Source organism: Poecilia reticulata, linkage group LG6, assembly GCF_000633615.1.
Source record: "Poecilia reticulata strain Guanapo linkage group LG6, Guppy_female_1.0+MT, whole genome shotgun sequence".
Lineage (NCBI taxonomy): Eukaryota > Metazoa > Chordata > Actinopteri > Cyprinodontiformes > Poeciliidae > Poecilia > Poecilia reticulata.
In genome coordinates, this window is record NC_024336.1 from 26214583 (window position 1) to 26237057 (window position 22475).

The 22475-nt window shown below is 39.3% G+C and overlaps 2 protein-coding genes across 5 annotated transcripts in view; both read left to right on the top strand.

Moving 5' to 3' along the window:
• The first annotated feature begins 574 nt into the window (after window positions 1-574).
• On the top strand, window positions 575-10667 carry pnpla2 (patatin-like phospholipase domain containing 2). 2 transcript variants are annotated; one of them, XR_001776736.1, is made up of 10 exons: window positions 575-1074; window positions 2326-2558; window positions 2740-2805; window positions 4425-4634; window positions 5608-5668; window positions 6031-6231; window positions 7061-7193; window positions 8029-8151; window positions 8673-9284; window positions 9322-10667. XR_001776736.1 is itself a non-coding variant. In XM_017305513.1 (10 exons), exons 2-10 carry the CDS (start codon window positions 888-890, stop codon window positions 8992-8994), a joined length of 1536 nt encoding a protein of 511 aa, XP_017161002.1. In that variant the 5' UTR covers window positions 575-729; window positions 876-887; the 3' UTR covers window positions 8995-10667. The 2 variants fall into 2 exon arrangements, 1 of the variants encoding a protein (XP_017161002.1); XM_017305513.1 differs by having other exon boundaries at window positions 575-729; window positions 876-1074; window positions 8673-10667.
• Window positions 10668-11814: 1147 nt separating this feature from the next.
• LOC103466502 (protein phosphatase 1 regulatory subunit 12A) overlaps window positions 11815-22475 on the top strand; it is a 22539-nt gene continuing 11878 nt past the window's right edge. For 2 of the 3 annotated variants that reach the window (XM_008412104.2, XM_008412108.2), the window contains exons 1-7: window positions 11816-12210; window positions 19331-19461; window positions 19606-19724; window positions 20922-21078; window positions 21176-21320; window positions 21419-21493; window positions 21616-21695. In XM_008412104.2, coding sequence (XP_008410326.1) covers window positions 11935-12210; window positions 19331-19461; window positions 19606-19724; window positions 20922-21078; window positions 21176-21320; window positions 21419-21493; window positions 21616-21695 — 983 coding nt within the window. In that variant the 5' untranslated portion in view covers window positions 11816-11934. Of the gene's footprint in view, window positions 12211-19330; window positions 19462-19605; window positions 19725-20921; window positions 21079-21175; window positions 21321-21418; window positions 21494-21615; window positions 21696-22475 lie in introns of all 3 variants that reach the window. The other variant, XM_008412107.2, reaches the window with a different exon arrangement.

A 22475-nucleotide genomic window follows, 5' to 3' on the forward strand; every position in this document is an offset into this window, starting at 1 on the left:
TTCAGCTTATTCAAGGAAGTGATCAGTCAGAGATATTCCACAGTGCACTTTCTATACCAAATATTTGGGGTTTCAACTTTCCTTTTGTTAAAAACATCCAATATTTTTAATAACAGGAAATGTTAAAGTTACAGATCCCTTATGAAATATACAGGCACTGAAATGAAAAGCTTCATATGGAGCTTTGTGGTTTTCAGCGATTGTCATGTAAACAGAGGGTTCCAGAAATCAGTACACCTTGTGAAACAAACTCAAAATAAGACCTCTGGTCTCTGAATTGTTKTTTTTTTTTTTTTTTTTTTTTTTAAGTTAGGAACATAAACATTGAACAAAACAAAACGTGGAGTTCCGCCTAGGGAAATAACTTTTGACAATGACAGAAAAAACTGACCGCAAACTGACTTCATCAGCCACTCAGCGATGAAAGCTATGATTGGTTTAAATGTAGCTTTGTTCAATTCTCATTGGTCAAGGTTCCTTTCCGGCTAAAATGTGATTGGTCAAGTTGTTCATCCTGTATCCTCCCTCTTGATTACGCAAACAGAGCATGTGAAATAATAACAATCGCCCAAAGTTTACTACGTATTTATTCATTTCCTCCGATCTAGCTTATTTAAAAGCTGTTAAGAACTTTCAGTGTTAAGGGATTTGCGTGTTGCTTTCTAAACTATATTCATTTTTTTTAACCGTTAGCTGAGGACATCTGCTGTGCAATAACAAAACTAACAGGTAAAGATTTAGTACTTTAAGTACGTCATGCGAAAGGGGAATGCTTAAAAATTTAAGCGTCTGCTATTACAAAAGAAACGTGTAAAGCTGTTTCGTGAAGGGTAACGTTTAAATTCAAAGTTAAACTTCTGCGTTCCCGGGCACAGCTCTGGACAAGCATGTTCCCGTTAGACTCGCCCTGGAGCATCTCCTTCGCAGGCTGCGGCTTCCTGGGGATCTACCACATCGGTGTGGCCAGCTGTCTGCTGGAGCAGGCTCCTTTCCTGGTGCAGAACGCCAGACACATCTACGGAGCCTCTGCTGGGGCCCTCACCGCCACTGCCTTGGTCACTGGAGTGTGTCTTGGTATGTACCGGTTGCTGCCTGTGTGCACCTGCAAAGGATGGCGAGACTATGGCATCCAGTTTAACCTATTTTAATGTTACTTTTAGTTTCAGCTCAAATAAAATCTTTCTTCTTCTCACCTTAAATCATCATAAGTGTCTTAAGAATAAAGATTTGGGGGGGGGTTATTTGAGTTGAGTAGAGTCTGACTTTATTGAACATAGTGTAATAAAAGAATGAACAAAGTTATATACAAAGAAAAGCAAGCAAGAACAGTAGTAAAGTTTGCTTACACGTTCAAATAAGTTTTCTTTTTTTTTTTTTCGATGCACTGTAAACTATAAATCTTTTACAACAGTTATTTTCTGTGAAAGTCAGGCTGTTAACAAAACCAAAATAGTAATTAAAAAGTACATTGTCTACCTTAACCCAACATTATATTTTTAACTTAGGCTGTTCAAGTTGACATGAACAATAATATGAGTTAGATTGAGACCATAAAACTATAGCATTTACCTCAGCAAGTGGATGTAGCATTTTTAGTATCTCTAAAGTAAAATAAATATAATAAAAAATGCAAGTAACTTAATGTAATGGTAAGGTATCAAAATAAACTCTCTTATTTTTAATTTAATATATTAAGTATGGTAACAAGTTTCCTCTCTTGAACTGAGTTGGTACAGCTCAGACTGAAACTGTCTCAAATTAAATTCAGCCCTCTTTAGAAAAGAGGAAAACTTAAAAACATTTAACTTAGCGTAACTTTGTTCATACTAATGGGATGAACTTGAACCTGATTGGGTTTTATGTTTTGTTAAAGTAATATCAAACAAAATGATTAGTTTTTTCTGATGAGTTTTTTTTTTTATGAAATAGCTCACCTAAATAACTGTATCTAAAAATTATCTTAGTGTCTATATATTAACTATTCAGTGTAAAAACAATGCTAATTGTTGTTATTTATTTATTCATTCTGGGAGGTTGTTATTTTTAGCTTTTTCTATCTCCAGGTTCTGCTCAGTAATTCCCATGAACCCAGATGAATACATAAAGAGAATCCAATTTGGCATGTCGTTTAGATCATCTCAGAATAATACATATTGGGTGCTACATTTACATCGAATTCTTTGTAAAGCTGTACAAAGATGCTTATTTATATAATTTCAAATACTTTACTCCAGTCTAATAGTTTACACCCACAAAAGTGTCTAACCCTGATGTTTGGTTGTGATCCACATGATTGTGACCCTCCGGTCCTGTAATTAACTGCAGGAGATGCTGGGGCGAGCATAATTGAAGTCGCCAAAGAGGCAAGGAAGCGGCTCCTTGGACCCATGCATCCCACCTTTAACCTGGTGAAGATTGTACGTCAGGTCCTGAGGCGCACTCTGCCCGCCGACAGCCCCCACCGAGCCAACGGGCGACTGGGAATCTCTCTGACCCGGGTGGCAGATGGAGAAAACGTCCTGGTGTCTCACTTCAACAATAAGGAGGAGCTGATTCAGGTATATACTAAATAATATAAAGACTAGATACCTTTTACTGCTACTTCCAGGGTTGCCTATTCTCACTTTTCTGGAGTGAAACAAGTGAAGTTCCTCTAATTCTCATACTCTTACTCTGCCCATACAAATTCACTCCAAAAAGGGCTCAAGTATCTAACTTACAATTTTTTTTTTTTATTAGGCATGTGTCTGCAGTGCCTACATCCCCGTGTATTGTGGCCTCATTCCTCCCACACTTCAAGGAGTGGTGAGTAAATTCTCTGTTCCTTTTCCTGTTGTTGCCATTCTTCTGTTTTCAGACTGATTGAGTTGAATTTAACTCTGTGATTTGGGGAGATTTACATTAAAACTGATTTTTCTGATATGATGTAAGAACAGTCTGTCTTTTTTCTAACTCAAAGTGTTTTATTTCATTCTGTTTTGTCCTTGTTGCTTTTGGCACATTCTCTTTTTCTGTCACCGTACCCACTGGGGCCCTCCACTCCTTCAGAATGTGTTTGTTCCTAATGGACGTGTGTGTAAACAGTGGTTATAAAATTCCACTAGCGTTAGTGTTTGTCTGAAATTTTACTCTCAGGAGGGAGGTTGGAAAGTCTTCTTTTTCCTCTTTTCTGTTTTGTTCGGCATGTTTCTAGTGCAAAGGCTTATTCTGAGAAATATCACTGGCAGTACCGCCCTCCCACTGTGAACTTTGTGACTGGTTTTTCAGAGTGTAACACTGTATGAGAGAGTGTGTGCGTGCGTGCGTGCGTGCGTGCGTGCGTGTGTGTGTAGTGTGTGTGTGTGTGTGTATGTGTGTCTGTGTATGTGTGTCTGTGTTTGGATTAAGGTAAAACGTAGAGAGTGGCAGAGCCAAAATGTGACCAGGTGGCCTCACATGTGATTTGATGTTTACTTAGTGCCCTCTTGTGACTTAAATCCTGATGTCACAGTCTCTTTACACACACACAATTTCTGTGTGTGTAAAGAGGCTTACCAGTGGTTTAGTTTTTCTTCTCACAAATGTACACTGACGATAAAAAACAATAGTTGTGCAATAATGTATGGGTTGGCACTGCAGGATTTCACAGAAAGCTAAAATTTTGATAAACACCCTGAAGAAAAAAACCGGATTTGTGTGTATATGGTTGGGATCAGCTAATCTGCTGGCATTGGCGTAAATTATAGTTAACAAGCAACTTTTGACAAATTCTGACAGATTTAGAGTGGTAAATGATCCAACTCTATGTGTCTGTGCCAAATTTTGACTCTTAAAAAACTTTCTAGGATATGCTGTGATGACAACGATAAATTTATTCTCATGCTTGGTTCCAGTTCTTAAATGCAGCTCTGCAGAATACAAACAAGAGTACACGCCAGAAGAAAAGATTTGCTCAAAAACATGAGAATGAAGAGGTTAATAATAATAATAATAATAATACTAATAATAATAATAATAATAATAATAATAATAATAATAATAATAAATCAACAGCTATGATCAATTGCTTTGTGCCTCATGTGACGTCGCTAAAGGCATGTTGTTTGCATGGAACCCTGTGAATTTTTTAAAATTCTAATCAAGATCAATAACAAAAATAGCAAACAAATAGAAAGCTTAAGCTGTTGTTCTGTAGGGGAGAATTTATATCTATAGTTTACTTGATTGATTTCTTTTAAAAGTCTGGTTTTGCAGCTTTGACATTTCATAACCTTTGATAAAAACCTGCCCTTATCAATACACAGGATATGATCTCACTATTATCGCATCCTGTTTATTTCCTGCACTGCAGATGAATCCCCCCATCAGTTCTGTTTGTGGAAACGTTGTGCATTCATTGATCTGACTCTGTTTGCTCTGCTGCTGTTCATCTTTTTCCCGCTCAGCGATATGTTGACGGGGGAATCTCCGACAACCTGCCGCAGTATGAGCTGAAGAACACCATCACCGTCTCCCCCTTTTCCGGAGAGAGCGACATCTGCCCTCGAGACACTTCCACCAACATCCACGAGCTGCGTTTCACCAACACAAGCATCCAGTTCACCCTCACCAACCTATACAGAGTCTCTAGGGCGCTTTTCCCACCAAATCCAATGGTAGGCCTTTCTCTAGTAAAACGTTCGTACCCTTAGAGCTTTTCCACATTTTGTCATGCTAAACCTTCGATATTTGTGATCGTGCAAGTGCAAAGCAGTTGGAGAAAAGCCTTTTTTATGATTTTCTTTTAATTAATGTGTCTTGTTCTAATCCAGTGGTCCCAAAACGTTTTTCTGTGAGGGCCACATAACTTTTTCCTTCTCTGGTGGAAAAAGAAAAAGTGTTACACGTTTATCACCTGCGTTGCCGGAAATTGTTGACAGGGGGGGGAAGGGGGGCTGCGTTTCTCGATTGATTTTTACCCAGAAAGAAAGCACATGGGCAAAAACCGTTAGTGAAATGGTCACTGGGACTGACTAGTATATATTCCATTGAGGGAAAGTAACTTTAACATAGGAATTCCTCATATGTTAACATAAAGGCTCGTTTTGAAGTATAAGCTGCTACTTACAGGCATTGCTTCAAAGAATGCGGCGTTTATAACAAACACGTGTGTTCAGGGGCCGGACCAAATGTGGAGGCGCGGACCGTAGTTTGGGGACCACTGTTCTAATCTTTTGATGTTTTGATCTGTGTTTTATGGTCCGTAGTCGTTGCTGTTTAATTGTTTTACTGATTGTAGCACTTTGAGATTTCTATAAATTTATTTATTGTGTTTATTTAAGAATCCCAACTAGCCTCTAAAATAGTAGAGGCTATTCCTCCTGGGTTCCACACACACCACACACCACAATAAAGTCATACTTTTGCAAACGTTACAATGAAAAGACATAATGAAATATCTGAAGACACAAACAAAATCAAAACACAAAATTCAAGTCAATCGCCTCAACAATTTAAACATTTTACAAACATTACAAAAGGTAACGTTTAGTACCTTAAAACCCACAAACAACAGCATGCAAGATGGAGTGATGACACTGGGCTGCTTTGACACATAAAAGATAAACATAAATGTGTGTTTGAATGCAGGTCATGAAGGGAATGTGCAAGCAGGGATACAAAGACGCTCTGCACTTTTTAAAGAGAAACGGTAAGACTTGCTTTATTCTGCGAAAAGCCTCTAAGCTCCTTTGAGTAAATCTGGTTACAAACCAGCATTATTGATTTCTTGATTTTGTCTCTTGATCACGAACGTTTATGTTGTACACAGCGTGTCGGTCCTGATACATTATCAGAACTCATGCTTCCTGCTACCATGTCAGCAAATCAATCGGCTTGTGTTTTCTTGTGATAAGCTCGAATTACTCACCACAGTTATTTAAGTACACACAAGGGGGTGACATTTATATTTGGTTGTTTAAAAAAGCACATTTAGCAGAGATATTATATTTTCGTATAGAATAGATTGATGAATCAGTAAGGCTTATATCTCCTGTTTTGTGTGAAACTCAGGATTGCTTAGTTACACTGGGCCTCAAACAGACAGACCTTTGCTGGCCAACAGAGAAGAACATAAGGCTTGTGATGAAGAGAGGGCTGAGAAAAACAACAAGGCAGAAGAGAAGCCACAGGTGGAGGCAAAAGTTGAGCTTCATGCCAGCTCCTCACTAGACGAGCATATCATCGAGTACCTTCCACCTGCCGTGCACAAAGGTAAGATTTCACTCAACCTGACAGTGTACCATTTTTATTAGATCTATTTACAGTTTGTGTGAAAGTCTTCAGCAGCCTTTGTTTTGTTTTGTTTTGTTCTTCTCTTCATTAACATCTGACTTTTTTAAGGTTTAAAGCAATTCTTAAACATGTTCTCGAGTCCTTTTTTAAGTTTTTATTGCAGCCATTGCAAAAACACATTTCCAGTAAAGTTTATGTATCCGACTGCTGACCCTGAACGTTTTTGTTTGCTTGCTTATTGTGGTACTTAATATACTTCTTATTAAGCGCATGTCAATTTTTTTCTAATGAACAAATTAGCTCTTTCCAGCACTTTGTTATACATGTCTTTGTAGATGGAAAAACATTGTATTTTCTGTAGAGGTTCCAACTGGACAAGAATCCCATATACATATCAAAACTGGTTTTGTACGTCAACTTTAAGTTTTATAATCGTTCCATCCAAAACAAAGCTATCGTAAATGCTGCTAAAAATGTGTAGGCTATGCTTAAAAGTCTCTGCAAAGAGTGATCTATACCGGTTCTGCCAAGAAGACGTGAGGTCAAGCTGGGACTTGTGTATGAATATACTTAAGCTGGTGTGAAATGAAGAAAATTCACAAGAAATTCATCCAATTAGGCACCCAAGTATTTATTTATTTTTTAAAATTAATTTGTGTTATCCATCCACCTTGAGAAAAGAATGTTTCAGATGCAAAATTAAAGCCCCAAAGTTAACAACGTTGGAAAATTATATTCACTAAACGTGAATATAACTTACGAGTCATGTGAAATTCTTTAACTTCTGCGTGTTTGGCGCCCCCTGCAGCTCTACTGGAGGCCTGCCTGGAGAGGAGGAGCCTGGTGCAGTCTCTGGGCAACCTGCTCCCTTTCAGGATGGCATCAGCCCTGATGCTCCCCTACACTCTGCCTCTGGAGTCTGCCGTGTCCTTGACTCTCAGGTGATGTGTGACTTCATCACATCACACCCCCATTCCCACTGTTTCTGATAGTGTTGTACGTGTCTGCTTATATGTTTCGTAACAGAAGCCATTTTTCAGGAAACAACGTTTTTAAAGTATTGAAACGGCTTTGAAGTTTGAAAGATTTGAAGTTTATTTCATCCACTTTTTGTGTGGTCATTATTTTCACCCCTTATGAAAATTGGTAAAAGGCTGCAAGATTAACTTCCTTCTTGTAATGTAGAGGCTTAATATCACACTGAACACTAAGAAAAATACAACTATTAACTGAAATGTGCTTTTTCATTGTCACAGCTGCAACAGTTATTGGCACCAATAGCAATATTACTTTATTCTTCTTTTTTTTCTTTTTTTTTTTTTTTTTATAATTTCACAGTTTTTATGAACTTATCAATTAGTAATCCCTGAGTTACTATTCCTCTGATACAGTTGCCCTTTTCTCTCACCTCACAATGAAAAAGACAGCCAAATATCTCATTCTCAATTTGCAAATGTGTGTTAAGGTGATAAAGGCTAAAAGAAAAATGTTAATTCCATACATTTGTCCATATTTAAACTCATCTTCGCAATTGCTATGTTTAAAACAATTGGAACTGGCACAAACGTGGTTGGATGAAGACCTGAACTTTTCCTGAAACCATGAACAGTGAGGACTGCACAAAAATGGCATCTCTTCATCACCAGGTCTCTTAACTTAACTTTACTTCAAGACTTCACCAGGTGCACCATTTTGATAGTTGAGGGCAATGTTTATCGCCGTTCCTGGGGATGCTTACGCTGTGCGCCGACTGATGATGATGTCTTCCATGTGCAGGCTTCTGGAGTGGCTTCCAGATGTGCAGGAGGATGTGGGCTGGATCCGAGAGCAGATAGTGAAAATCCTGCAGCGTCTTCTGCATCAGGCTTCCAGAAACTTCTCGCAGCACGTGTCTGCCAGGTACTTCATGAAACAGACTCGGTTACAGTCGCAGCCTAATGTTGCGTAACATGTCAGGCATGTCTGTACACACCTGACTGACAGAGGCTGCTCTCGGCAGCATTTGATCTTGGCAGGATTTCAGCTTTGCAGGGTTTGCAGAAGCATATCATTTTAGCCGTTTGAGGGTGGCAGGAACTCAAAGTATGTCAACAATCACGCCGACACCGAATGAGAAATAGTTGCGTTTTTGCACATCCTGCCGTCACTACATTAGATTTAGACAGTAAACATACTATTTTAGTTGTATGTTAAAATAAATCTTGCAAAACTATGCTCCTTTAAAGAGGTAATCCAAAGGAGTTCAGAGTTTCTGTGTAGTTTTTTTTTTTTTTTTTGCTGAAAAGCAAAACATGGCACTTTGTGAATAAACTTAGCTCAGCACGAACCTTTTCTCAACATGTAGTTATAATAATATATTTTCTTTTGTATTTATTTACAATCATTTGAGCTGATTTTTCATTTGCAATCTTTTCTAATAGGCTGTTCTGCCACCTGGAGCTGCACCATTACAGGTACCTCCCATCCAAGCCCAGCTCCAGCAACCTCTTTCCTGCCTGGATGAACAGCAGCGGCTCTTCAATGCAGGACGTGTTCGACCGGTACAAGAACCGGTTGCTGTCTGGGGTTCTCTGCATCGACATGGACCTGCAAGGCTCCTTCAAAACCGGTCGGATCCCACCAGAGACCAGCCGCGTGGCCAGCTTTTTCCAGCAAGACTTTGCAGAATGCAAAGGTTATTTTAATAATCCTCAAGGTGGCAAACCTGCTAAACCTCTGAGCAGATCTAAGAGCTTTTGGTAGGCTTCAGCTGTGATCACAATCCTGATCCAGGAAGAGTGAAAAGCAAAACTAGGGCTAAACACTAAGATATGTTAAAGTGGCGATGTTGATATTGCATTTGAAATGCAGTCAGCTGCTTTGTGTAAGTACTTTGGAAAAGAATTCATACATCCCTTAAGTTTACACCAACACAAAGTGCATACCTGTGAAATGGAAGAAAAATGAATGTTTTTCACTTTTTATCTCCAATCAAAAATACGAGAATAGCATGTGTTTGTAGTCAGCCCTGCTGGAGCCACGTCTCACTGTATGTACACCTGGAAGCGTTTCGTGATACGTCTCTAACAGCGTTAGATATTGAGAGACTGACATTTTCACCCATTCGTCAACCTCAGTCAGAATGAATGGAAAGGGAACGTGAAAAGCAAGTCTTCCCTCAACTTCCCAACCAAATTTAGGCCTGGACTTTGACTGGGCCTTTCCAATACATAAATATGTTCCAGTTTCAGGTCTAACACATCCTCTAACATGTTTTCTTCAAGGATAGCCCAGTTTTACAACTTATGACCTGCTTTCTTATCCTGGTGGAATAGAAGCATCTCCACATCCTGTTACTGCAATGTTTCACTGTCTGGATGATGTGTTCAGGGTTATTGGCAGTGTTAGTTCTCTGCCACACAGTGTTTTTTGTTGTTGTTTTGTTTTTGTTTTTTTCTTTCCAAATGCATGCGGCATGCCACACTTTTCAGATATTTAATTGTAAATAATCTCAAAAGCCATGCATCCATTTTCTTTCACTTATGGAAGACTGTTTCATTTTCTACTTAAAATTCCAAAAACTACAGCGAGGTGTAAGGCGTGGCAAAAATCTACAAAACTTCAAGAACCATAAATAGTTTTTTAAAGCACAGGCACGCTTACAGGGTGTTCGACGATTTTGGACCGATGCCTGAGTCAGAAATAAGCCATTAGATTCAGGCATTCATGGAGTATTACATCAATGGAAGCACACTTAAAATTTGCACAGTTAGTCAGTCATGCACAAACTTGAATTACAGGATGTTACAAAGATTTAGCACAGTAAAAAAAAAAAAAAATGTGTTGATGGTTTTAGTGGAAGGCAGTCAGCCACAAAGTGAAGCAGCATTTTCCTGCCTGCAATTACTTTTGGCTCACAGGAAGCACTGGAGATAACGGAAAACATTAGAGTTGGTTTGTTAGAAGCAGTTACTCCATTTGTGTGATGCAATTTCCAATGCACTATGTTTAAAGAAAGCTTACTTTGTTTTTTATAAATGTACTAATGTAAATGGCTAAAACAAATTGATGTGTATGCAGTACATGAACGTACTGTAGTGGTCATGTATATTTCCAATCATACTTTTTGTGATTTTTTATTGTTCTTTTTTTTCACTGCTTCTTACTTTAGTTAATTATTTTAAAATATGTTTTGTATTTTGTTCAGTGTCAATCATTTGTTTCTGTACTTCTCATATTCTACTTATTAAGTAACCAAGCTCTTTAAGTACTCTTCATGTACAGTGTGTTTCGTTTTAATCGAGCTATAAGAACATTTGATTTGCTAAAAGCTTATATGTTTTTTTCCAACTCAATGTAATGTGCTGAATTTGTCACCAGGTGTCATCATGTTTAGAGTTTGTGATCATAAAATAAACTGGTAATCCCCATGATAACTATAACTCTGTTAAACAACAACAGATAAAACGTCCTTCTTATGACAAGACAAACAGGAGCAGCAGTAGGCATATGCTGCAAATCATCCAAGTTTAATTATAAACTACAGAGGACTTTTCACTGTTTGTGGTTTAGGATTGGCATAAACTGTGTTTGTAACTGTAATGGCAATGAAGTAGAAAATTACAAAAATGTCAAGTAGTAAAAAAGGAAAACAGGAAAAAGTAGTTTTTCATGCACCAAATTTAGACTCGGGTTTATTCCCCTGACCTCTAAAACCACTGTAGGTTTGGATTGCAACACTAGATATTTGTGGGTTTCTAGCAATTCAGTCAGTTAAAAGAAAGTTAAACTACATTTATCATTCCTCCATTATAAACCACATATTAACATGCAATTTAGCACGAAGCATACATTTTGCAAAGTACTTTTTTAGGTGTTTCACCTTTTTCACTTCTGAAGTTTTTGTTTTAATAATTATCTTTGTTGTCATATTTTGTGTAAGAAAAAAGTTATTATTTTGATGTGACTTTAACAGTAGCAACATCTGTCCATCCTTGCTCACTTCTAAGGGCAATTTAGACCAAACTGTTATGCCGTGGACTGTAGGAGGCAGCCAGAATACATGGAGAGTCCTAGACATGCATGCACACCCTGGAATCTGGACATGTCGCCAATCACAAGGCCACACAGAAAAGCACAACTATGCACACACGCATCTAAGAGCATTTCAGAGAGACCATTAAATTTAACAGTCATGGTTTTGGGCTGTGAGGAAGCTGGAGTACCTAGAGAGAACCCCCGCATGTGAACACCATGCAGAAAGAGCCCAGGATGGGATTTGAGCCCAGGACTCAAGCACTTTTGCCTTGCAACAAGGCAAAAGTGCTACCAACTGCGACATTTTGCAGTGTTTTATAGAAAATGAGATGAAAGTGTGTCCATTCTAATTATTTTAGATTTAGTATTAAATGGGCTCAAAGGTGGCTAGGTGTCGTTAAAAAACATTTTGTTAAGTGCTGAAGCTGAAGCAGCGAATTTGAAGCCAATTTGTGTTGCAGTAAGTAAATTCCGAGCCAACCCTGAAGGCACCAGGGGGCTGCCGCTTAAGTTCCCAGCGAAGTTTGCGGTTTCAATTGTAGAGGTCGTCCACCAGGTGGCGCAGCTCGGGCAGTGAGTGAGAAGGCTCGATCTAAACACCGCACTCCGCTGCTTCTCCTCCTCGTACCATGAGCTGAATCTGTCCGGGGACACACCAGGGGGAAGATGGCGGCCACTGACCATTCCCGGTCCGAAGCTGCCAAACAGCGACGGCAGGATCAGCTCCAGCGATGGCTGGGCTCGGAAACGGAACAGACGGGGTCGGAGACTCGGAAAACCACGGGCGGTTCTGGGACGCGGCGGGCGAAAGTGCAGTTCGCGCAGGGAGCCGTGTTTATGGCCGCCTGCTCCGCCGGCGACCGGGAGGAGGTGGCGGCGCTACTCCGACAAGGAGCTGACATCAACCACGCCAACGTTGACGGGCTGACAGCGCTTCACCAGGTGGGCAGTTTTTACCTTTCTGTCTGGTATCAGGACACAAAATGTGTCTTTTTTTTTGCAGGCGTTCGATTGTCTCTAAACTAACCGCGACGTTGATCCGTTAATGAGCCTCACAGAATGAGGCGTTCAGGTTATCTAGCTCGTTAGGTGAAATGTGTTGCTTTCTAGGAAGCAAAGTAAACGTTTGCTTAACATTTACCGCAGCAGGTTCTGCAGCTTCATCGGAATGCTTGGATTTGTTCAGGGAGGTTTAGGCAGAATTTCTGGCCTGTGTGTGGATTGTCACAGTTTCTTTACTTTAGCTTGACACGTCCACCTTATTTTTTTCCCTTGGTTAGTTCAATACTTCTTGCTTTGTTTTTTTTGTTGTTGTTGTTGTTTTATACCACACAGTAAAATGAGGTCATATCAATGTTGCTGGGATGACATTCTTTTTTTATAGACGCAGTCTAGCAAGGCTGAGGCAGACACTCCCTGTGTAGTGATATATTGTAATAATCTAGTGAACAAACAGGTCCTGGTGTAGAAAAACTAAAACTACAGCAGGAGGGGTAGGAAATTATTTCAAAAGTTGCAGTTCATAGATTCAGCATGTATATTATTTTATTGTATTTATTTTTACTAGATTTGTTCCATTGAGATCATACAACTTATTTGCAAAATAGTTTAGTCTAGGTTGTTTTTAGATGGACAACAATAATGGACTAAGAATGAAGCCTTGTGGAACCCCTTTTGCCAGTTTGGCTCGTTATATCTGAACCATCTTGGTTCTGTCTTCAAGCTAATTTGCAAACCCTCCAACTGCTTGTTTAAAAACAAAACTGGTATCAGAGGCGTTTGAGGAATCCAGTTGCATAGAAAGATGGCACTGTTTTTTTTATCAAGGGCTTTTTTAAGGGTATTGATGGTTTTTATAGGAGCAGTAGACGTGCCATGATCTTCAGGAAAACATGTATTGTGTGACGAGGGAATTAAGCTAGCTATATATTGTTTTTCTCATCCACTGACCGAGGATTACTGCTCTTAGAGATGTTTCTGTCTTCCGTCTTCAACTTCAGAGACCCTCCCTCCTTTCTACTTCAGTGTCATCAGTGGGCTGCATTCTGGACATCATCACTGTCACACAAACCTTCTGTGATGCTGCATTTCCTCTTCATTTATAACACAGGGTGTCAAACACGTCGTCGTCTCATTACGCAAGCTGAAGACGAAGCCAGCGAGTGTCATATGTGATATTTAAGAAGATGTAAACATTGTTTTTCTTCCCCCCATATTTGAGGCTCGCAAAAGAGCTGCAAACGCTCCAGTGGGACTTTTTTGTGAACGCAATTAAGCTTATTATAGTTTTTTACCTATAGTTTTTGTTTTTTGTTTAGTTTTTGGATTTTTTTCGCCTTTGTTTTGTTGTAAGTCATTATTTGTTCCCAAAGACAAGCTTCCAAGCTCACTGTTTGTGTTCCGCTGAGATGATTTTCAAATCCAAACTTGGCCTCACCTGATGACAGTGAACCAAGCCAGAAGACACACAATGAAATCAATACTCCCATGTTTGCCCCAAAATGCTTGATACAATTTAGATAGAAATAACTAAACTTGTAAGAGTCAAAGTTCATCTCCTCTGTTTTCTTCAGCTTGTGTGACTTGAGGGTCACCAGAGTCAAATTCTGGCCCATGCAACGTGGAATCCTCTTTTAATTTAAATGCAACTTGAATGCTTCAGAGTCATTATTTGTCAAATGTTGGTTCTCCTTCACACCATTTAATGAAATGTGATCTCTGACTCAAATAAACACAAAGAAGAACCAGAAGTTTGTTTTTACACTGGCCGAAAATGCTGATGTGTGTTTGTTATGGGGAGGGCGACGCTCTATTGGGTATTATATTTAAGGAAGTGGTAGTAACCCCAAGATAAAAGTTTTGTGAAGCGTTCCTGTTTTAGTTTGATCCCCATGTGGTACCCAAGTGAGGTTTTTATCCATCCCCCCATCCCGTTCCTCCCCTGTTGCTCATCTGTTGCCTGGCAACTTGAATCAAATATAGGCCTACTCTTTCCAAACTTTCCATCCTCACCAACCAAAGACTTTCTCCACAACACCGTCTTTCTCCTCCTCCTCCTCCGACTGCCTTGCGCGCTCTTTCTCTTCCTCCTCCCTCTCTGCCAGTTCCCTGTGGAAGAGACTTCGGGGATTTCAGATGAAGAAATGGAAAACATTCCTCAAACAGCACAAGCTGCTGCTGTCAAAGGCGATTTCCACAATGAGTCACTTGATGACTTGGAGAAAGACTCCGCTTGGAGGGTCTGCGCTCACCTCTGAAGCCTTCAGAGGGGCAAGAAGTGCCCTCTGTTCTTTCATTCAGCTACTTGTTCGGATACCACTCCCACCAAACAGACACACATCCCTCAGTAGTGGGTGAATAAAGCTTTTTGGCACCGCTTGCAAGCGTCATCTTCTTTTCTTACAACAAGCACATTTTGATCCCCCCCCACCCCCAACCTGGTTTCCCGCTAATTGTCTCATATTGCGAGGAACGAAGGAAGGCCTGTAGCGGCTTTGCGATTAGTTGATTTAGACCAAAAGCAAAGCCTCTTAGGTAGCTTAAGTCACTCCTGGAGGGGAACGGCTCTGTGTGAGGCTTTAGCATCATGTAAACACTCTCATTACTCTCCACTCAGTTTGAGGAGTTATAATTACTGATGTTGATGTGACGGCATTTACTTCAGGTTGGCAAATTCTGTTATCCACATCCAAATAAATAAAGAGAAGGAGGAGGTTTCTCGGCAGCAACTGCCAGAAAAAATGTCCCCAGAAGACGATTCCCTATTCTTTTCTCAGCCCACCGGTTGATATGTGTGGCTTCCATTTAAACGTCTTGACTTCTATATCTATCATGTTCAAACTTACTGCGGGCATTTCTGTTGTCATGGTGATTAATTGTCATGACCTTTGAGATCTCTTAACTTCTCATCTGAGGCTGGGAGAAGATCAAAATGTCACTTGTTCATGAGTGAACATTTGCAAGGCTAACGGCATCCTCGTGTCTTCGCTGTTTTTGTTTTGCTTTGTGATGTCAAGCTATTTTTAAGCAGAGCAGCCTATGTATGGGCTTAGAAAACTTTGAGAATGCATCTGTGGGGTGCGAAGGCTTCTCCTAGAGACCGGAGCGGTCACAACTTCCTGTGTGGTCAGCGCTACAAGGATCAGTCAACAAGTGAAATAAGTTGATCCTTATTCATCGTTTTTGGTTGTTGTCTTTTATTTTGGATATTTAAAATAACTTCCAGTTCCAGTGTTGGCTGTTCTGTGCAAAATTAGTGTTTATTAGTCTCTTGCACTTGCATTATCGTGCAAATATCAATATATCATTTGAAAATGAGCTCAAAAACCCAATGCTATTGTTTATTGCGATAATTTCTGGGACAATTTATCGTTCAGTAAAATGTGTGATTGTGACAAACAGACTTATTTTCGTAATGACATTATAAATATGTTTCTTATAAAGGAAAAAAATGCTATCTTTTCTCATCAATCATTGTGAAGCTCCTGCTCAGTCTTAGATTGTGAACAATTTTGTTCCATTCAGCTTTGACCAGCTTCACTGTTTTTGCTGAAGAAAAGTTTCCCCACAGCATGATGCTGCCACCACCATGTTTCACAATCGGGATGATGTGAAGTGTTATTCCTTCACAGATTTTCATGGGCTTTCTCTCAGCAGCACATTTCTTCCTTCCACTGGTCCGTAAAGGCCAGATTAATTGTATTAATCGTGATAAATCAATTATTGAAACAATCGTCAACTTATTTAGTGATAGTTTAACTAGAGTATAAATGATCAGAAAAGGCCAGTTGTTGAAAGAACAAGATCTTCAAAGCAGTAATTTAGAGAAAACTGCAAAAATATATACATTTCGCCTTAACGATAAAAAAATCTACCCAGAACTCCTCAGGTTGTTTAATTTTTACTTCACCTGGTTCAAACTTTGTAAAAAAAAACCGACTTATATTGAGCACCTATTGCTGTCATTTTATTAACTTATAAACCCCAAAAGACAGTGAACAGAAAGGGCTAAGGTTAACACTTTGTTGTTAGTGTTTTTTATTTTTTTGCTTCAAATGATCAAGCATACGCTAAAGGGATACTTTCTTATTTCAGTTCAGCTAATAAAATGTTAAAAGGAATTTGATTTTTTTTATTTGTGTTTTTTATGTATTTCCAATAATAGTCGTTAAATGGAAAAATCTGAAGAATATGCCATTTTTTAAATCCAATTAATTGTAAGAATAATTGACAGAAAAATCAATTGCTAAAACAATTTAGTTGCAGCCCTAGTTTACAGGTCTCATACTCTTTCTCATCAATTAATTTACCAACTAGTGGACGTTATTGTGATGAGGTGTCTTTAAATTCTTGCAGTATATTTTATTTTGAGGTGAAAAACAGGAAAAAGGTGAAGGGGAGTGAATATTTTTGCAAGGCACCGCATGTAGGCTGTCTCATCTATGTTTTTATTTCTACATGACGACAGAGTTCTTGTTCCTGGGGCTGGTTGAACCCTTTTGCAGTGCCAATTTCTGACTCATTGCTAAGACAAAAAAACAGCTGACTAACATTAAAACGCCTTAATCTGGTCTCTCTATTCAGCTGTTTGCCACTTTTTGTGTCACTACAATTCATTTGGATGCATATACAATCAGTCGGGTAGAAAAAACAAAGTAAGGGGCCCCCTTTTTTGGAAAATCAAGATCTGCCTCAGGTGTTCTCAGTTGGCAAATGCATGAGGAGCGCTGTGAGAAGAAGTAACAAATCTTGATTTTCTTGCTAATGGATACACAGTGCTGCACAGAGAAACTTGCACTCAGTTGCTTAAAGCAGGAGAAAATGTCACATGTAAATATTGGATTGGACCTGAAAGGAGCCACTCTGTGACAGGACTGGGTCATAGCAGCCCAGAGCTGCTGCTTCTGTAGGAAACTCCCTGTCTCAGATATCCTCTTTCCATCAAAACCGATCATCATTGTGATGCTTGTGTGGACTAAAGGCATGCCCGAGTTGGCCAACAAAAGAGGCAGCTACTGCAGGTTCGTACAATGGAAAGGTTTGTGACAGTTTTATTGGAACGGTTCCACGGAAAAGCACTACATTGGAGTTTTTTTTTTTTTTTTTTTTTTTTTTTTTTTTTATGGGTAAACAAGTCCGTACTGCAAGTTAGAGCACAGTTCAGTGGAAGAAGAATCCTGTTTTTTTTTTGTTTTGTTTTTTACATCACATGGTGTGAAACTAAGGTGTGTAATATTTGTCACCTGGTGAGGCATTCAGTGCGGCATGTAGGTGTGGCTCGCAGATCAGCCGCTGCATCCAATAACCTGTGCAGAGGAAGTCATGTGATCTCTGGTAGATTATATTTCATTATTGCTCATTTACGTCATCAGCGGTTAATGATGGAAAAACTCTCCAACTCGTCATCTCTGACCACAACTCCACCTTAAACACTCATTATTTACTAGTCAGGTAATTCAACAAAATATCTATTAGGTAATTTGCCCATTTAGTGAACAGTCATCATATTTTTGTTTATCAAAAAAATAATCACTTTGAACTTTAATTTAAAACTGTTGTGAAATAAATGTAAATAATTATTCAGTCTATTTTTCTCAGGTTTCTTTTCTATTGGACTACAGAGTACACAGTTAAAAGTACACACTTTTTTTTTCTAAAATCAAAGCAATACCAACATTTAAAAATACTTTGAATACTACCCTCTACCCCATCATAGAGGGTCCATGATCTGCACAATAGCAAAGCAAGAAATAAAATGTTTTACGAACACCTGAAACAAGATGGACACAGTCGCGTAATGAAATGCATATAGTTAGTTGAACAGAAGACCTTTATACTTTGCAACTGGACACATTTTCGTCATGCATTTCTTCTCTTCTACCGTGTTTTAAGAAGAGAAATGTTGGACTACACAAGGGCACAGTAAAACACATGATAAGCGCAAGGAAAATGTAACAACCACAGTCTTAAAGTACTCTTTAGTAATATGATCCACATTATCTTCTTGCATCAAGAATCCTGTCTGGCTTGATTGTCATGTTTTCCAGATGTATGAATATATTCAGCTGAGTCTTCTTCATGCATAAAGAAGTGGGGAAAACAACTACCATTTCTGATTCATTTCATTTTATGGGAATGTTTATAAAGTGGTGTAAAAGTATTTCCTACTTGTAAATTTCTTGTGTTTTTTTTTCTGTCATGCTTAAATGTTTAAGGTTAAGAAATGCACTTATATCAGAAATCCTGTGTAAAACTGAACCAAAGTTAATGACTTGACTACATTTTTAAGGTAGCAATTGCTTTCTTTTTTTCCGTCAATAAGTAAAATCAATATCTGGAAATTACATTTTACAGGTTCTCTTCGTCTTATACTAAATTGGTTTGACGTTCTGAAGCATTTAAGTGTAATAGAAAGCAAAAATAAATGTATATGTTGGCAAATACTTTTTCGCAGGACTGTAACTAGTTCAGCGCATCGATCTGTTTGAATTACGGTGTCAGTAATTTTCCAAGCATTTTTGGCACGTTTGTATTTCCTTTGTATTTATGTCTTACTGTGCAACTTCTAACAGAAAAATACAAAGCAATTTGTTTCAGAATAGGTAAAGCTGCGATTTTATTCATAAATATCAAAAAGCATAAAATAATCCCATGAGATTCACATGCGATTTATCTCGGGACTTTGGTTGGGTCACGATGGGATCTTTAATAAACTTCTCCCCAGGAAAAGCTGCCAGACACATCCACTGTTTCATTCACGGAACAAAATGACGGTTTTAGAAACTACTTGAGGGCTTTTAGCAACCCACTTAGCAGAAAGCCATTACAGCAAGTATACAGTGTGGTCATTGTTTTAGCTCTGCTGCTTTAGTTGGGTTTAATAGATTTTGGAAATGTCTGGAGTTTCCCACTTTTTCTCACTGAAAACGTAAACAGATATTTAATGGGTTGGAGACCCTCTGAAACAAACATCTGTATTATCCGTTTGAGTTCTCAGCGTCAGGACTTTTATTAAACAAATCAAACACAGCGACGTTGACGTGTTTGTTTGTCTCCCTGTCAGGCGTGCATCGACGAAAACGCAGAGATGGTGCAGTTTCTGGTGGAGAACGGGAGCGACGTCAACAGAGGGGACAATGAGGGCTGGACTCCTCTGCACGCTGCAGCTTCCTGCGGCTTCATCCAGATCACCAAGTGAGTCCTCCTCACCGTCACCATCCTGGCTACTGCAGACTCTGTGATTTGTTTCAGATCAACATTTTTTTCAGTGTGTAAATTATAGATTAATATATTGAAATTATTTTCTAACTGCTTGCGGACCATCTCTTTGTTTTGAAGGTACCTGATAGAGCACGGTGCTAACGTTGGGGCTGTCAACAGCGAAGGAGAGCTCCCTCTGGATGTGGCCAACGAAGATGTAATGGAGAGGCTTCTCAGAGCTGAAATCAAAAAACAGGGTGAGCTCATTAAACACATCGCCGTCCAGGGTTCCCTGCTGAGTCATTGATGTGACTGTGAATCATAATCACAGATCCCTTTAACTCCCATTGCTTTATTTGAAGCTTTTCAGTGTTTAGTTATGTCATAGAATCAAACCTTGGAATCTAAAAAAATCAAACTTTTTAACATTTCAGAGAATAGCTTGTTTCTTAAATGGCTTCCTACATCTTCCTCTATCTTAATTTTTTGAACAGGTGCCTTTCCGTGTTCTTCCCTCAGTAAAATCTATGAACATGCATGCTCAGAAACTGGAAAATGATTACATTTAAACTTTTTGACCAATCCTGGTCACGAGCCAAGTTTTCATTGCATCTCAAATGTTATGAGTTGAACAGTGTTGAAGTGTTTTCACGATAAATGTAGGTTAATTAAAGAAGTAATAGTTTGCCACAAGTTAAGCAAAAGTAATTTGGTTTGTTTTGTTATAGTTCACATAAATGAATAAAAATATACTAATATAAACGAATAAATGATATTCAGAAAAGCATCTGAATATCATTAAAACTGAATAAAGTTAACCCACATTTTTCAGACTTTTTTTCCTTCATGACATTCACCCTTATTTGAACTTTTGCATCTCAACCACCAAAGTTATGCATCAAGATCTGTTAAAGTCTATTCAATGTGCCAGATATGTACTATTGATTGGCAGAATTCACATACATGGCACTTGAAATATGGTATTGAGTATCGCATCCATAGATATTGGAATGAAGATTGTCAAATCAAGACTCGGCAACAAAGCAGTTCAAAGTGGTACACCTTAAACAAAACATAATACAGTGACCAATTGTGAAATAAGCAATAAACATTAATGCCATCATAAAAATCACCAAGCAAAAATGCATAAAATATATCAATCAATGTTCCTATTATTATTAATCAGAGGAAACTCTAAATAGGAACTCAGTCTTTCAGCATCTTGACAGTTTTCTGGACGTTTGTTCCAGAAACCAGAAGACCTGAGAGGTCTAAACATGTTGTTCACCTCTAATTCAAATGGTCACAATTTCTTGGAGAATTCCAAAAAGTATGAGAAGAATCTCCCTTTGGACTGTTTTATGGTTTCACTCTGGAAACGGTTTTAATTAAATGCATATTTTTAAAACAAAAACGATTTTGTCATTCCCATGTCGTTCACATCCGCCTCACAGGGATAGATGTGGATAAAGCCCGGAAGGAGGAGGAGAGGATCATGCTGCAGGACGCCACGGCGCTGCTGGAAGGAGGCGGCTCCCTGACGCCTCACCCCAACACCAAGGCTACGGCTCTGCACGTCGCCGCAGCCAAAGGTTACATCGAAGTCCTCAAGTAAGAAGACAAATGACGGACGTTTTGTCCTGTTTTGGTTTCGTCTTGTATTCATGGCCATGTCTGCCCCTCCTCCTGTTCTTCCTCACCTTGTCAGGGTGCTGTTGCAGTGTAGGGTAGATGTGGACTGCAGGGACATAGACGGGTGGACGCCTCTGCATGCGGCGGCTCACTGGGGACAGGAGGAGGTGTGCACCCTGCTCGCCGACCACATGTGCGATATGGCCGCCGTCAACAACGTGGTGAGGCCGACCGAAATGACCTTTGCTCACTCCTAAATCAGCCGCTGAAGCTTTATCGTCGGCTGCAGCTGATAAAACACGGCTCAATTTCCTTATAGGGTCAAACGCCTCTTGATGTTGCAGACGAGAACCTCGTGGACACCCTGGAGGAGCTGCAGAAGAAACAGAACGCTGTAAGTCTGCCTTCAAACGAGCTCCGCAGCTATTATCACCCGCTCAGATAAACTCCATCTGATTGATGGTGCTGCGGCACAGAATGTTCTCTGTGTTTATGTCTGTTTATATTCCTCTTCAGTTACGCAGCGAGAAACAGAAACAGAATCCTGTTATTGAGACCAATCAACCTATCTCCATGGTACCAGTCCGCACTCGCAGGTTAGTGCCACTATATGTGTGTGTGTGTGTGTTGGTACACACTTTGCCCTTCCTTAGCTGAATCCCATAAAGCCCAGTACCAGTTGTCTGCATGCACGCAAGTCTGATTTTAACGGTCCAAGCGTTCCTGTGAGCTGATGTACTGCTGAAATGACTTTGTCTGTCTTAGTGTCATCCTGCACACTTACTGATCTCGATTTGTAATTTAGGAGTAAGCCAGGTATAAGTTAATAAAAAAATTTTAAAAATCAGTGTATAACAGGATTATATAGATGGCAAACGGAAAATTAGACATAAATAACGGCAGTTCTGATCTTTTTATTGTGGAAAGTCCTTCATCTGTCATAAACAATCTGAATAGCTGTTTCGAGTTCATTTGTGTAGAAGTAATCAGGACCTTTATGTGAAGTACTTTCTAAGTAAAACATCTGGTCCGTTTCTTTTTATCGGTGTTAGATCAGCAGCTTTAAAGTGGCTACTTGCTGCTGTCAGACGCTTCTGGCTTTTCTCCTTTTCGATGCCTGTGCTGAGAACTGTCTGTGCAGTCGTGGACGAGAGCTGCAGATCAAACCATCAAGAGGCAGAGGACGCTTTGTGCCGCTAGTCTGATTTACAGGGTTCCAGTGTAATCTGGGGGAATTATACAATTTGCGTATTTTCCAGGGTGATTGTGGAACAGAAATTGAATCTGGACTCCCTGTCAGAATCTCTGCTTGATAGATTACAGGTCTGAATGTTAAAAAAATAGTCCATTTGTCTGTCTGTCCATCCATATATATA